This window comes from Rhipicephalus sanguineus, chromosome 4 (assembly GCF_013339695.2).
Source record: "Rhipicephalus sanguineus isolate Rsan-2018 chromosome 4, BIME_Rsan_1.4, whole genome shotgun sequence".
Taxonomy (NCBI): domain Eukaryota; kingdom Metazoa; phylum Arthropoda; class Arachnida; order Ixodida; family Ixodidae; genus Rhipicephalus; species Rhipicephalus sanguineus.
The window spans coordinates 94,781,005-94,796,921 of NC_051179.1; the positions used below are offsets into that span (position 1 = coordinate 94,781,005).

At 46.8% G+C, this 15,917-nt stretch overlaps 1 protein-coding gene across 1 annotated transcript; it reads left to right on the forward strand.

Moving 5' to 3' along the window:
* Nucleotides 1–6,744: 6,744 nt before the first annotated feature.
* On the forward strand, nucleotides 6,745–15,353 carry LOC119391412 (uncharacterized). Its single transcript, XM_037659095.2, has 4 exons — nucleotides 6,745–7,177; nucleotides 10,484–10,604; nucleotides 12,070–12,228; nucleotides 15,135–15,353. The coding sequence occupies exons 1-4, from the start codon at nucleotides 7,131–7,133 to the stop codon at nucleotides 15,351–15,353; spliced, it is 546 nt and encodes a 181-aa protein (XP_037515023.2). The 5' UTR covers nucleotides 6,745–7,130.
* The last annotated feature ends 564 nt before the right edge of the window (nucleotides 15,354–15,917 follow it).

Sequence of the window (15,917 nt, forward strand, 5' to 3'; positions counted from 1 at the left end):
TGTGTGTGTGTGTGTGTGTGTGTGTGTGTGTGTGTGTGTGTTTGTGTTTGTGTTTGTGTGTGTGTTTTCTAATTTTGCGTGCCTTTTTGTACGTATCCCTGAGAATGTGATGTTTGTGGCCTGAACGATCATCTGAGTGTGGTATTACCCTGTATTAAAGTGTTTATCTAAGTGTGGCATTGTATTTTCCCAAGTAGTATTTTTTTCTCTGTGCGAACATCGAATAGGTGCTATTATGACACTCTATCTTCCACCCCTGTAAGAGCCCTAAAACAGGGCTGACAACGTTATGAATGAATGAATGTTAAATCGCTGCAGGGCGGACAGTGATATTAATTTTAAACAATCTACTAAAAGGATAGGCACTGCTTGGCTCGGCGGGAACTTAACGCGTTGCTTTGACAAGCGTTCCTTCTTGCGCGCACGGGATGTGCGCACGTAACGGATCTTTTCCCAACAGCGCCGTATACGGAATCAATTTTTGTAGTCATGAGGACTACGAATAAGGACTTGTGTTCGTTCTGCATGGGATGGCGTTCTTTCTTAGCTCTCGACTCACGTCAAGCAGAATTGGTACCACGTATAGATAGCAGGGGTTCGTTCTTCATTTGCCTGCTGCTAAAGCGTTCGTGAGGTACGCGACACCGCAGAACCGCAGGAAAAAAAAAAGAATGTTCCACATTCCCCCTAGCCATCGCCATGAGTGACGTTGGCTAGCAATCCTATTGAAAGAAAACATAAGAAAATGCTGGGAACGACTGTGCCACCGAAGTTTGACGGGCTCAAGCCAATATAACATAAAATAGGATTAACAAAGTGCCCAAAGGTATTTTTGTGGAAAAGCCAATTGGAAGTAACAACAAAAAAAAGAGGCACGGTAACGAGGTGTCCGACACGAGTTCAAAGAGAACAGATGGTCCTCACATGAAGCGTTTATTTGAAGTTGATAAATGAGGTCAGGCATAGGCGTGCGCAGGGGGGGGGGGGAGGGAGGGGGGGAGGGGCGACGGCTCATCGCAGCGCCCCCACCCTACTAAGTCAATGTATGGGGCAGATTTTGCGCCCCCCTCCCTTTTAGGTGACTAGAAGTGTCAATGTACGGGGCAGATTTTGCGCCCCCCCCCCTCTTAGGTGATTAGGGGGGTCGGCCGCACCACCTGCCCCCCCCCCCCCCCCCCTGTGCGCACGCCTACCCTTACGAACATGCCAGATATGGCCCATTTATGTTTTATATACGGACGTATATGATCAAATAAGGGGACATATAAAATCATATATGGCCATATATGAATTTATATAATTATATAAAAGTGTTCATATAAGTCCATATACTGCCATAACCTGCCATACATGGCTTCACATAAGGTCATGTACTGCCATATATGGCTGTACTGATATGCATATAAGGGCACTTATAAGGCTATATAATTCAATATATGAGTGTATTTATATGCATATAAAGGCTCTTATAATGCTGTAACTCCCATATATGGATGCAAATATGAATGTAAATGTGTCCAAAAATCGCCAAAAATAAGGGAACTGAAGCATTTGCTCGCTGCCTTCATAATTACTTTTTCTGTGGTGGGAGACATCTTGAAATGACTAGGCACACCAATTACACCATAATTAAACAAAATAAATTAATTAACTTTTTAATTAGCGGAGATACGCGGTCGAGTCAAAAGGGAGAATTGCTGTCCTTCCGGCGAAAAGACCATTGCCGCTTTGACATCTTGAGAAATCCGCCTCTGGTAATTATTGCGGAGCAATGAAATTGAACCAAATTCACTGGCGAAACCAAAACCGTAGCTCCAATGAGCGCAACTGGCAAACGACCAGAATGACGTCACTATTCACGACGGCGATTGCAGTGGTGTTAGTTCTTCTGCATTTGTTAACGTACGTGCACCATACGTGCTCTAATTGCATACGAAATCCGCACAACCCCGAAGCGAAGTCAATTAATCGGTGGCTGGTAAAACAAGCTCGCTCATTCTGGACATCTCGGAAAAGTAGTTGCGCTGTTTCGAGTTTCGGTTTCGCCTGTGAAAATTGTCAGATTTCATTATTTGCTAGTAATTGCCAGCGGCTGTTTCGCAAAATCAAAAAGTGGCAACAGGCTCTTCGCAGAATTAAGGGCTGCAATTTTCCCATTTGACTGGACCACTTGTCTCCACTAATTGAAAGTTAAATAACCCAATTTCTTTGATTCCTGTCGTAATTTATTCCTCTGCTCAGCTTAATTTGCCGCCACAAAAAAAGTAATTATGAAGGCAGGGGGGGGGGGGGGTGACGGCTCATCGCAGCGCCCCCACCCTACTAAGTCAATGTATGGGGCAGATTTTGCGCCCCCCTCCCTTTTAGGTGACTAGAAGGGTCAATGTACGGGGCAGATTTTGCGCCCCCCCCCCCTCTTAGGTGATTAGGGGGGTCGGCCGCACCCCCTGCCCCCCCCCCCCCCCCCCTGTGCGCACGCAGCTCCCACAATCACGTACACTCACTTGATTCTGTTATGGTGTCATCGCAGATGTTGGCAAACCACGAAAACAGCAAACAGAAACGAAGAAAAAAAGTGCACGGCGGCGGCCGCAACAACGCGCGCCGTCGAAAGTCTCTAGCTTTTTCGCCTTACCGGCGAGGCGTGACCAACTTAAGTGACTAACGCGTACGTGCTGGAAGCATGCTCCAACTACGGTCTTTAAGCCAAGAAAAACCATAATATATAGTGCGTCTAAGCGTTCTGTAGACGGGCTTTTTTTTTTTTTTTCACGTTCTCACGCGCGGAAGCACGCTGCACACTCAAGGTTGATGGAAATGTTGTTATGAAGTAGACTAAAGCGCATCGCAAAACGACATCTTGCACCTTCTGCAGTGCAGACACAATGTGCGATCAGCAAGAAATGACCCTTGATCATTTTTTCATCGCTCATTTTATGGGCGCATAACGGTGTCAACCCGTTAACTGACAGCTTTAGTTGGGCATCCACAACAGCCCCGCGGACGCAGGCTGCTGTTGGAAATGGCTGGCAGATAACTTCCGTAGAGCTGCTGCAGACGCCCAGCTAAAGCTGTATAATTAGTACCCACGAAAGCAGTACACTCACCGTTAACGGGCGCGCGTTGTCCGTGTCCGCCGTTCCATGAATATTCCGCCCTCCAAGCGTGACTTCGAGCACGGAGCCTGGCGTCCAACGCCAGCCAAGATGCTCATTTTTGTTCGAACACAAAACTGCACGACAGGCTAGAGCACTGCACGGGCTCGGACCTACCCGCAAACCCGGGCCCGACCCGGCCAAAGTAGTTTTCACGGCGGGCCCGGGCCGGGCTCGGGCCTGAAGCTCCGGGATTAGGGCCGGGCCCGGGTTTGAGGTGGCGGGCTCGGGTCGGGTCGGGCTTGGACTTTGCTCCGTTCTTAAAGGGTCACTAAAGTGAAACAATAAATCGGTTTAGACCGATAAATTGTACTCTGAGAGACCAAACGGCAATAATTTCATCATCAATGAGTTTATTAATAAAGGAAAAAATCAAGGTCACAGTTTCATTTTGAAATCTGCGCACGTGACGTCACAGGTTACAACTGTATTCGTCGTATTTTGGGGACATTGACCCAACGAAATTTTCAGAAACTTGGTATGTTAAGTCTATGACCCTCCCAGAGGTCAATGCACTTCATTTTTACCCACTATAAGGCACGTAGGGCCCAGTAGATGCCGTCAGAATCTATGACGTCACGGCGTTTGCTGAGTGAATTTCAAGGTGGCGTCTGCATAGGCGTGCGCAGGATTCACCATCAGGGGGGATGAAGGCTCATCGCAGCGCCCCCCCCCCCCCCTTGTAAGTCAATGTACGAGGCAGATTTTGCGCCTCCCCCCTTTTAGGTGACTAGGGTGGTCAATGTACGGGGCAGATTTTGCGCCCTCCTCTTAGGTTACTAGGGGGCGGCCGCCCCCCCCCCCCCCCCTGCCCTCCCTGTGCGCACGCCTATGAGGGCAGGTGCCACTGCAAATTTACAATGGGGAGACGCGGCCAGCGCAATGGAAGTGTGCCGCATGCACGATGCGGAGGTTGTGGATGTGATTCTCGCCGGCGTCAAGAGTTGCCTTTTCGTCCAATTTCATTTCCCCGTATATGATAATTGCTACAACTCAAAAATGCATGCAACGTCATCATGCCTTGTTTGGTTTTACTAATAGCTGCCTTCATATATCATAAGACAACATTTTTCAAGCCTTCCACCACGCTTAACTACCACGATCTTAATCTAACCCCTCTTTTGCGCGTACTGATATTTCTAAGTAAATTTCTTTCCTGCACTACAGAACTGTGGAATTTCATACCTGGTGGCATTCGTTCACTCCTGTTGAACGACTTTGTCGGTGCTATTGTTGAAAACCAGTGTGTATAGCTAAACTTTAATATCGCTGATGTTGTAAAGACTTTTGTTCTTCCTTTTTTCGTTTCTTTTTTCCTTCCTTTGGGTGTGTGTGTAGGCACAACGATTGTGTAACCCCGACTGATTATAACCAGAACGTAAACCGATTGTACAACCCCACTACAGCAATAGCCTTCTTAAGGAGCTGCAGTATGCACTAATAAACCAATAAAAATAAGTAAATATCATTCTGTCTAACGAAAACAGACCCTGTCGGACGATTATTCTTTTAGCCTTATGTTTTTCGGAATGTAATAGTCTAAGCAACACGCAGTCAAAGGCTGGAAGTGATGGCAGACATTCACACGCAGCGAGCGCGAATCATCCGGAGGCCGGTCTTCGCCAGAACGGCGGAGGTCCCCAGCAGCTTCCCGCCCGCTCGCTGGTTTGCGTGCTGGGAGGCCGGTCCAAGGAGTACGGCCCGCTGGTAGTGGACGGCCTGTGCAACGTGGCCCTGGCGCCCTTCTACGTGCTGCCAAGTGGCGACACCTTCCTCAACGATGGCCACGCTGTCACGCAAGCCGTGCTCCAGATGGCTGCCAAGGCCATCAAGACAACTTACGGCATCTACGTACCGCTCAAGTACGCTCACCATTGGCGCGCGCAGGGTCTGCCATTGTTCTTCACATGTTTGTGAAAAATAGACCCACTGGAAACAAAAATGTGCACAACAAACTGCACATTGAGAGGGAAGCACAGAAAATGAATTCGTCTTTGACGTGGTATAACAAAAATAGAAGTTGCATTTATGCACGGTTATTTGTGGCTGTGTACTTACCAGAACAAGATGCAGCTGGTAACTACGGCGGCTAATTCACGTGCGGCCCGGTGGGTTGCGCCCCCCCCCCCTCTCCCTCGTGATTGACGCCTCTGCCTGGCTGTTGTTGCTTTCTACAATCTTTCACCATGAAGAAGCCAAAGATATTCAACAAATTACTTCAACAGTGGCTGCTCTAATATAAATTATTTCTAGATGCCATATGAAAGGAAATAATTTGAAATGTCATCATATTTCTTTTTTTCATTTCTAGTGAACTTTTATTTACAGATCTTATAAAGGAGCCCCGAAGCCCAATGTTTCGGAGTTGTCCAGTTAGTTTCTGCTGCTGTTCACGTACCGTCATCAAGTGCTGTGCCTCGTGCAAATGAGACGACCTGAAAAATATGTCGCTTTACTTTTAGGAAACTGCTTCAAGTTAAAAGCGACCTCAACAGACAGAAAGCCCAGGGCCGGATGAAAACCTACTGGATCGAGCACAACGTCTACCACTATGCACTTCTTGACCTGGAAATTGGGCCCAATGGCACGACAGCTTCCAAGGTGGTCGGACAAGTTTTCGCCGTATTAAAGGTAAGCGTGAGCAATGCTGTACAAATGTGTTCACGTGCCCATGTGCTTCATTTTTAATTATACGATAATGTCGTTCACGTCTTATGTGTTCTCTCAGTGAATATCGCCTAGTTTCTCATGTTCAAGTACACAAACATACTATCTGGAGTGAAATTCAATGAACTTTGGCTGTATATAACTGACCCTTGCGACTGCAGTAATCAACTGTGTTGTAAGGTCTTTTGATTTTAAATAATTAATCGATGCACTAGTCTTCAAACAAAATTGCAAAGCTCGTTCGCATTTTTTTCCAGTTCCTCTTCTCATCAACCAAAGCGAACCACTTCTAGTTCACATATGTGCGTTTTCTTTATCGAATAATTTTGTATATTTTATCTGTTTTGGCTGATGGTTGGACTTCCACCACCGAACCAAAAAAAGAAATGATGAATAGGATTACATATCCAGTCGTCTTCGCTAGCGCTACAGACGTCCTGGTTAACGCCTGTGTCCTCGACAGAATTCCGCAAACGCAACGTAGATATTCTCATCGCAACAAATATGCGTATTAAAAGAAAAACACTCCTTTAAATCAAGCTTATGAGCGTTCGACTATTCGCTTACATTGGCAAGTGTCATCGGTGATATCTAAACAATCTTTTTTTCTTGTTCCTGCGGACGTGAGTGACCCTGACCTTCATGACGCCAAAAACTAGCTCGCTCAAAACACGCCAAGGATGACAGGGTGCCTTTGACATAGACAGGTCCCCCTATCGAAACGTCTTTACCATCGGGGCAGAAAACTAGGGGCTTAGGGAAAGGGTGCAACTTAAATCGACGACGACGCAGCCAGCCATGGAAAGAAAAATGTAGGTGTAACCTAAAGGGGCAAGAAAAGAGCAGAGTTGGCCAGGGAACAAAGGGGTGTTAAGGGCATCTTAGTCGAAACAGATGCAGAGCGAAGACAAGGTGAGCTCTGGTCATTAAGAGTAACAGATTGGATTCCAAGAAAAGGCAAGCGTGCGAGGGGGAGACAGAAAGCTAGGCAGATTATACTGAGAAGTTTGCGGGGAGGCCGCAGCAAGAACAGGAGAGGCGTTTGCCCTGCAGTGGGCGTAGTCAGGCTGGCGATGATGATGATGACTGAAACGTCGGTGAGCCTCTCAGAGGCATCTATTCCTGTGCGTTCAACCTATCTGCACATTGTGCTTCCATCCCCCCCCCCCCCTTACTTTGGATTCTCATCCTGCCACGTCTCTTCAGCTGTTCGCGAAAATCCAGGAGGCGATCCGTCAAGAAGTGTCGACCAAACACGAGACGGAAGCGCTGCCCGATGCCTACGTCATTCTGGGTGTCCACCTGTGGATGCCCACCAACGACAAGCTCTTCAAGGCACTGAAGAAGAACGTCCGGTATGCTGTGCTTCTGCCCTTACGAAGACCACTTGAAACTCTACCCAATTTGGTGTCAACAGAATTTTCAACGCTCTCGTCTTCAGGCAACTCATATCTGTGGCCTCATCAGCGTAGTGAGCATTTCACGTGTCGCTACTATGAAGGATGGAGCGAATGTTCGGCCAGATGTTGCGATATTGTTCTGTTGTTGTGCAACGTAGAAGAAGGTATGCTTAATAGACAGTTATAGTTTAGCGTTGGCGTGATAGCGGAGGTTAAGGGAATAGCGTTACCGTGCCGCAAACGTTTGTTGCAGACAGAGCGTTTTAGTTTAGCGGGATAGCGTTTACGCGAACAAGCTGTGACGGTGGCGCCACCTAGCGGAGGATGGATGCGTTAAAAAAAGTGAAAAGAAAAAAACTGAGAATGCTCGCCTGTATTCCCGCACGCAGCAATATTACTGCTTTCTTGGAAACAATAAAAGTAAATAAATGTGAACCACGCAACAAAGGCGAACATTTTTATGTTCCAGATTCCAGATCTTCTGGTTAGGCCTAGGGACGTTAGAAATGAGAAGCGATCTCAAAAACTACGCTAAGTTGTCCGTGCTACTCGGTCGTCGAAGCTACCTGAAGGCAAGCGAAGCCATTTTACACAGTCGTTTGCTACGAAAGAAGTGGCGCTTACAAAAAAAAAACTTACACCCTATCTGCAGAAATTCTACAGACCACGAGTCACCCCTGATTCGGAATGCGGAAAGAAAAGTGACAGACTTTCTGTCACCCCTTGTCACCTGCCAGTAGGCAATTGGAACACCCTTTCTGCAGAAAGTCTGCAGAGCATTTGTAGCCGCCTGGATGCAGCATGCCGGCAGAATGTCTGCAGAACGTCCGCAGAGCGTCTGCAGAATTTCTGCAGCATTTCTGCAGAATGTGTGCGGAGCTTTGTCGCGAATGAAAAAAATAAAGAGCTACCCTTTCCATTAGCACCACGAGTCAAGTACCATGCAGCATTCAGGGGTAGAATACCGTACATACACCCACCAACACACGACCACAGCGTACACGAAGCAACAGCAAAGTAAATACCGCACACTCGCGCTTCACAACCCAACTCCGACCACCCGGTATATATATCCATGGTATCTTGACCTGCCTTTCAGTGCCGGTGGGAAAATTCCTACGCTTCAACATTTTAAATTTACACGTTCACAGAATGCATGTAAATTTATGCTGGATGTTGGGTAGCCATAAAACGCAGAGATTTGTTAATCTACACCCGCCAAATGTGCAACGCTATTTTAATTAGCGAATTCCAATTACCAGCTGGCAGGCTGTCGCGTGGTGCTCCAGAAAAGCTGCAGCCTTTCTGCAGAAATTCTACAGACCATGAACAACCCAGGTGCAGAGCACGTGAAGACAAGTGACAGACTTTCTTTCACCCCCTATCAGTGTGTGACTGAAAGGTGAAATTCATTTAATCATTGTTATCAAATGTGTCACGGTCCAGAATGTATAGATACATACATATAATATACATCCACACGCACGCACTCTGGGCGCTCATTATCAGAAAAGTCTGCTAGGGGTCTGCAGAAAATCTGCAACTAGGTCTATATGGGAATGACTGGTGGGTGACTGAAAGGTGAAATTCATTTAATCATTATTATGAAATGTGTCATGGTTCAGAATATATAGATACATACATATATATTATATACATCCACACGCACACACTCTGGGCGCACATTATCAGAAAAGTCTGCTCGAGGTCTGCAGAAAATCTGCACACCAGGTCTGCAGAAAGGTCAAATCTACAGGGAGGTGACTGGGGTGACTGGGTGGTGACTCATAGGTGACAGCCAGGTGAAACCAATTTTTGCCCACATCAACGCTGAATTCAGTTCGAAGCGGGCGTCCAAAACCGCGGCCATGTTTTACATACACTACGTTAACCACGCAAACATGGTAACGCTAAATCTGAAAAATAGCGTGCGTACGGTAAACGCTACGGGTCGTTTGACGTACTGCGCATGCGCATTTCGGTCCCGCTATTCCGCTAAGCCCGCTATTCCGCTAAACCCGCTAAACTATAACTGTCCATGTCTCCTGCACAACGTTTGCAGGCACTGGAAATCGCAGCAGTGGGTGTTACGAGTACAAACATGCAGTCGGGTACGCCGAGAACATAATAAGAACAATCGCAGCGCAAGGCTTTTAGCGATGCCGCGAAGGAAGGACAACAGTGTTGGTGGTCGAGGTGACTTATGGAGCAAAACAGTATTTTGAGATACTTGTTTCGTATAGTTACGAACTAAAAAATGCCCCCACCTCCCCGAAGGGAATCGTGAGGAAATGCGAATGCATTTCTTGCGCCGAGAGAGGGTACCGTTGCCGTCAGACATTCGCCTTCACCGACTTCTGCCATCGCCTTGAGAGGCGCCCAGCCAGCGAACGGCCGAGAGTGAGGCGCGAGCGGACGGGAGAGTGGGGCGCCAGCGTTCTCGGCTCGGCGTTGGCGTTTCACAGCGGCGTCTCGAGCACACATTTCCGGATGTTCTTGAGAGGCGCCCAGCTAGGCCACCCTAGCCCAGCCAGCGAACGTCGAGAGTGAGGCGCGAGCGGACGGGAGAGTGGGGATCAGGGAGAAGAGAGAGCGAACGGCGAGAGAAGGAGCGGCCAAGCACTGCACCTACCCTCTCCTACACTCTCTCGCACCACATGCTCCGGTTGCTAGGGGCGAGGATAAGCGCGCGCGCCCGCAGCTGTTGCTATGGGAGAGGGCGCCGCGGACAACGCCAGATGCCTTACATAGCCCGACTAAGAAATGCATTCGCATTTAAAACAAAACGCTGGAGAGGCAAGGGCGACAGGACTGTGCATGCCTGGAGTATGGCACTGGATCTACGCGGTGTGTTCGTGTATGTGTATATCCGGCACTGCATTTCTCATTCAACCTGCCCCATTCTCCAGGAACATTTATCCCTTTGTTTTAGGATTTTCCTGCACTTAACACATCCCATCGATTCAAGAAAGTTGATGGCAACACCGTTTCAAAAAGATAACGTTGCGATTCTTGTTTAACAATAATTCATGTGCAAAAGCTTTTTGTATCCTATCACTGCATTAGGTAAGCTGAATTAAGATAATTTATTCAGGCTTTACGATCGCAAGCGAGACGGCGCCTCATGTTATGACATTGAAATCGTTTCTATCTGATGCATTTACTTTTGCTCTGCTTTAACTTTCTTGGTCGTCATGATGCACAGAAAACGGAAATAATTCGTTCTTTCTGTTCTTTCCTTCTATCGGCGTTCCGTCACAGGTCTTTCTCAATCAGCGCCCTCATAGCCAGGACTCACATCACCGAGCGCGACCAGGACAGCTGTAAGACCAATGGTCCGGCGCCGTACGAGATGGAAAATAACGACCACATTATGGGAATGGTAAGACGAAACTGATCACGGAGACACCTCGTGCAATCGTGAACAGCTTGTTGCTGCGCTGAAGGTCCGTCTTCTGTGGATTAAGAATGCAGCATTAAATCCACACATATACCAGCCCTCTAAACTAGGTCAATATCAAGCGAGAAATTTTTGTAGGGGCCGTCGTCAGGGTATGGCACTCCCCTATAATTAGGGCTCCGGGTTTTCGGATAAATCCGAAAAAAAAAACGATAAACACTCGGCGGTAAAATTTCTGACCATTCGAATTTATCCGATAAACTCCGATTTTAAAAGGGCATTTTCAACGTTCAAAGGGCATTTTCAAAGCTGAGTATCATCAATCGAAAGTAACGCACCTTCTTCAGCGGCAGCAACTCGTAAAATATGCTTGCGTCTATTGCAAAAAGCTTTAAGGTTGTAATACGAACAAACGTAAGTGTTTTCCTTTCAAGTATTTGTGTTTGTATATCTGTTTGCGCATTCAAACCTTCCAAATATCTAAAATGCACTTATTGTGTTCGCATGTTATCGTGTTCAGATATCAGTTCATCTAAGATTTCGGAGTATTGATAATAATAATAATAATAATAATAATAATAATAATAATAATAATAATAATAATAATAATAATAATAATAATAATGGGTCATTTATTTTTCATCAAGGTGATGCGGGAAGCTGGGAGAAAAAGCCGAGAAGCAGCTTGACCAGCTCCTGCCTCCCCCCCCCCCAAAAAAAAAGTACACTGGCGAGTTTACAACAGAGCACCTTATTAACAGGGTAAATGAACATGACGTGATAAAAAAAATGAAAGGATGGAGAAACAGCATTATGAACAACAATGCAACGCATTTTCATTGGAAATGAATTTAATAAGAACACATTGCCACAACTTATAATGCAAAATTAAACACCGAATTTCGGAGAATTGTATATTTACGTAAAATAAACTCCGATAAACGCCGAATTTCCTCTAAAAAAATAAACTCCGAAAAACACCCTCCGAATTTCAAGAAAAATAAACTCCGAAAACACGGAGCGCTGCCTGTAATTCAAGACCCTGATATGCTGATATTTCATTAGACCATGGAACTATTTGCACAGGTTTGAAAGTACGAAGGCATATAATGAAAAAATCCGTAAACAGGGGGTGGGTCCTCGAGCTGGTTCAGGTGGTGCAGGCGAATAGAACTTATAGCGACACCTCCTGTTAACTGATTTTTTCATCGCGAGCTTCCATCTTCCACTTCCTGCCGTTTTTTTTTTTTTTTTTTTTGGAAGGCATGTAATGCTAAATTGCTGAAACAGGGCTGATAGGCCAGAAACTGTCTTAAGCCCTGGAAGGCTTATGAAACATGAAAAAAGCAATTTCACTCAAGCCGGTAAAGGCGTTGAAAGTAATTTCTTCGGTGATATATGACAAGACAGTGTCTACGATCTTTGATTCGTTTCATACTGTGGCCAGGCCAACGCGGTGGCCTACGTGAGGACGTTCGCCTGGGTGCAGCGGACGTCCCTGGCCGTCTCGTTCACGCTGTGCACGCGCTGGTACAAGCCCAAGAAGGAGTTCCTCGTCGGCGTCAATTGCGTCAAGGACGCCGTGGCAGTGTTGCCTTCCGGAGCCGTGAGTGTCGCCGTCTCGCTTCTTCCGTCTCGTCCCATTCGTCTGCACCCATGTGAACCGGTTCACGACGCTGCACGAGAAGTTCATAAATTGTGCAGCTCGAGTTCAGTGGCGCAGGCACAGCGCGACACAAGAAACGACTGGCGAGGTGCAAGCCTTAATTTTGTCCGCTTCATGTAAACACCATCCAGGTAACCTTGTAGCGCGGCAAACCGCATATGTGAACGGTTTGTGAGGCGGAAACGCACCTTATTTCGCGTTATAAACAGAAAACGCGCGCGAGTGGGCCTACGTCGAAATGCTGCGTCGTCTGCTGCTCTGCTAGTACGCAGGCGCACATCTGCACCAAGCCGGCACCTTCAACAGGGAGGGTGCAAGAATATTGTGAACCAGCGATGCACCCCTCCTACACTTGGAAACGAAAGACACGGTCCAGGGGACGTCATTGCTGCACCGCTGGAACGAATGACATGCAAGGTGCAACACCTCGTGAACTGGTTCAGATGGTGCAGGCGAATAGAACTTACAAGCGACACCTTCCACCTCTTCAACTGTGCCTCCTTTTCCTCCTCGCACCAGCTATCGTCCGCCATGTTCTTCCTCACTCGAATGTGCGAAGCAAGAAGCACACAACGTCCTGTCGTGCACTCGTTCTATAGATGGCTTGCACGTGACGTCATGGGCGCAGCTTCTTAAAGGAACTGGGACCCCACGATGGCGGCTTTGATGACAAACAAGTTGCGTCTATGTGAAAACGACGCGGCAGGAACGTCTCCGTGCGTAAATAATGAAATAACCTGCATGTGATGTTTTGATAACATTAATGTGACACCGGAAACTTCGCGTCCACACATGCTGGTGCGCCAACACGGCGCTTTCAGTGACGTCAGTGTAAGCCATTTATTATAAATCACTTTAGAAAACGCAGAACAACTAAAGAAAGTTATAGCGCTAATTTGAAGAAAACGCACTATCGTGGTTCCTGTAGGACCACCTCCACTACGGCGTCTCTCATAATCATATGGGGGTTTTTGAACGTTAAACCCCAGATATTATTAATAATGAAGTGTAATCTTTCGTGTATAGCCATGCGGCGTCGTTTTCGGCGACCTGGAGATCTAACATGTTGGTATAACCAACATGACCGATGGCGTCAGCCACGGTTGGAAGAGCATTGGCGCGCAGAAAGAGCTCGCAGCCCGACCTTTAGCTCCGACCACTCTCCGACGAATAGGATGCGTCGGCGGTGATTGAAACTTCTTTCCTTTACCTACCTTTAGTAAAGGGGAAAAAATGAGCGTTCCGTTCTGAAAAAACAAAAAGAAACGCCTCCTTGCAAATAAGAGCACGAACACACCGTGGCAGCAACAGTGCCGAGTTCATTATCAGTTGATGCAGACGAAGATGTGCAATCCTGCTGGGAAACCTAAGCGGCTGTAACCGCCAAAAAAAATTCAGTTGATGTTTTAGAGTATTGTGATACATTTTGCCGCCTATCCATGGTTCCTGATCTCGTGTATCTCAAAGAGCAGCCAAGATAAGTTTCAATGATTTGTATTGTATAGAACTGTGTAATTATATTTCGTGAAGAAACAGTATATAAATGTAAGAGAATCCCCCCAACTGAAGTCTTTCCCGTGATCCAGACTTCAACTACGTGATAAAACACACCAATGGCAGTGTTGCAAAAAGAGAATGAGAAGTTGTTAACAGCAACGCCATGTGTATACAGATCTGGGCTTTCCGTTACGTGTGCTACAGATAAGCTTTTGTTTTAATTCCTGAAGGGCAAAAGAGTAAACTTTAGGTTCTATGAAAAATTGGTGTAAGAAAAAAATCCTTGACTTAGCTGTCTCGTAGTGGCGCTCGCACGTCGGTGTTCCTGCGCCCCGATGGCTAAAAGTTAACCAAGGGCGCACGAACATCGACGAACGTCGATGTTCGTGCGCCATTGGTTAACTTTTTAAGTTTCATCGCACTGCCAAAGCCGACCTCGGAATTAACGCAGCAAGAACATGGCCTCCGAGATTAGCCCGCGGCGCGTCGCCGACCAATCTCGGAGGCCATGGCAAGAAACACGTAGTTGAGATCTGCTCCGCCAGGTGCCGCAACAATCCCAGCTGTTCACAAGAAAACCGTCTGCTCTCAATGAAATCATTCAAGTGATCTCCATTAATTACCCTGACAGTTAATTGCCCCAATATCAAGTAAATTCATGATCCGATATCATACGCATTCAATACAACTCTTAGCCGGAACCAGAGCCATCGACTTCGTACCAGTTTTATTTTTTTAAAACACGTTTTGTGAATATTCCGAAAATCGAAAGTGCTCAACTGGAACTGCTTGAAAGAGTCACCCGGTGCTCATGCCACAAAAAAATATAGTTGAAAAAGAAAGTTTAGTATAGTGTAGTACAGGGACCAGCGGTAGCTGAAATACAGTGCATTATGCGCAGTATATAATCGTGTGCGCGCCTAAAACGGTATAGTCCTAGAAACAGCCATCAGATTAAAGTTGCTCAATTCGTCGTCCATCTTGGCGCTTCTTTTTTCTCGCGACCCGAAAGGTTGCTGTTCACTTTCTGGAGGCTGACATGCTGATTATTACGACGCTCTTTACCTTGGCATGCAAAACAAACTTCGTACAGGCCGTCTCTCCCAGTGACGCTCGTTGTCTTGGACATTCCTAAGTAAAATCAAATACAATTTTCTTATAGCCACTGCCTAAGCGAACTCAAGTGAAGTAATTAGTAAGTGCTGGGCTCGGTCCCTGACGATCACCTAGATTATAGCTGACTAATGGCTCCTAATGTCCATTTACGGTGTAGAAGTGGCTCCGTGTCACAGCAGTAGTATTCCGACTGCTTTTGTGCGTGAAAAATGATATGCAGTTACCTTTTCCAGGTATGCAGCGAGAAGCCGGACTTCTTCGCGAACGAGGCTGTCGACAAGACGCAGCACACGGCGTTTTCGTGGCAGGTTCCCAGTCTGATGGCCACGTACGACACCGCTGACACGATGCAGTGGAAGGCGAGAGCACGTCCGCAACTTCGCATGTTCACAGCGTGGCCTCCGCGATTAGCTCCGGCAGCGCACCGAGCAACGGCGCAATTCCAGAGCTAATAGTCACGAAGGCCACGTTCGCAACTTTATGTTCAAAGTGCTATTCGACAGAAGCGGATTAACATAAGAAATGGAATGAATTTCTACGCCGAATTTCATTTGTTTTCACTGCGTTAGTTACGGAACATGCGATTTTTAAAAGCAGTATATTGGAAAGGATTCATTGAAGGATATGTGTTGCATATTTACTTTTAAATGACATGATCTATAGACAGAGAAAAAGTAGTTGCACATACGGTATACTGATCACAAAGCGCAACAAGTAAGACAGTACACCTCTTACATTTCTTTCTGTATACCCTCTGCCGCTTTGGTATAGAGTTTTGGTAGGGGCCGGGACAACTGCATGGTGTCGCCAGAAAGCCTCCGAGATCAAGAGGCGCTTCGCGACTTTTCCGATAGGGGACGTGCGCATGCGCCGTGGCATAGCGAAAAAAACAGTAAAGCAGATTCAGGTCCCGGGACCTGAATCCGCTTTACTGTTTGACGTGCGGATGTTGTGGTATGGCCATACCACAACATCCGTACGTCAACCCCACGATTGCGTTGCCTACGCTTCGTTGT

Coding starts and splice junctions, on each gene's coding strand:
- LOC119391412 (XM_037659095.2), top strand. CDS start 7,131: ATGCCCACCAACGACAAGCTCTTCAAGGCACTGAAGAAGAACGTCCG. Junction 7,178..10,483: donor GCACTGAAGAAGAACGTCCG/GTATGCTGTGCT, acceptor GTTCCGTCACAG/GTCTTTCTCAATCAGCGCCC. Junction 10,605..12,069: donor ACGACCACATTATGGGAATG/GTAAGACGAAAC, acceptor TACTGTGGCCAG/GCCAACGCGGTGGCCTACGT.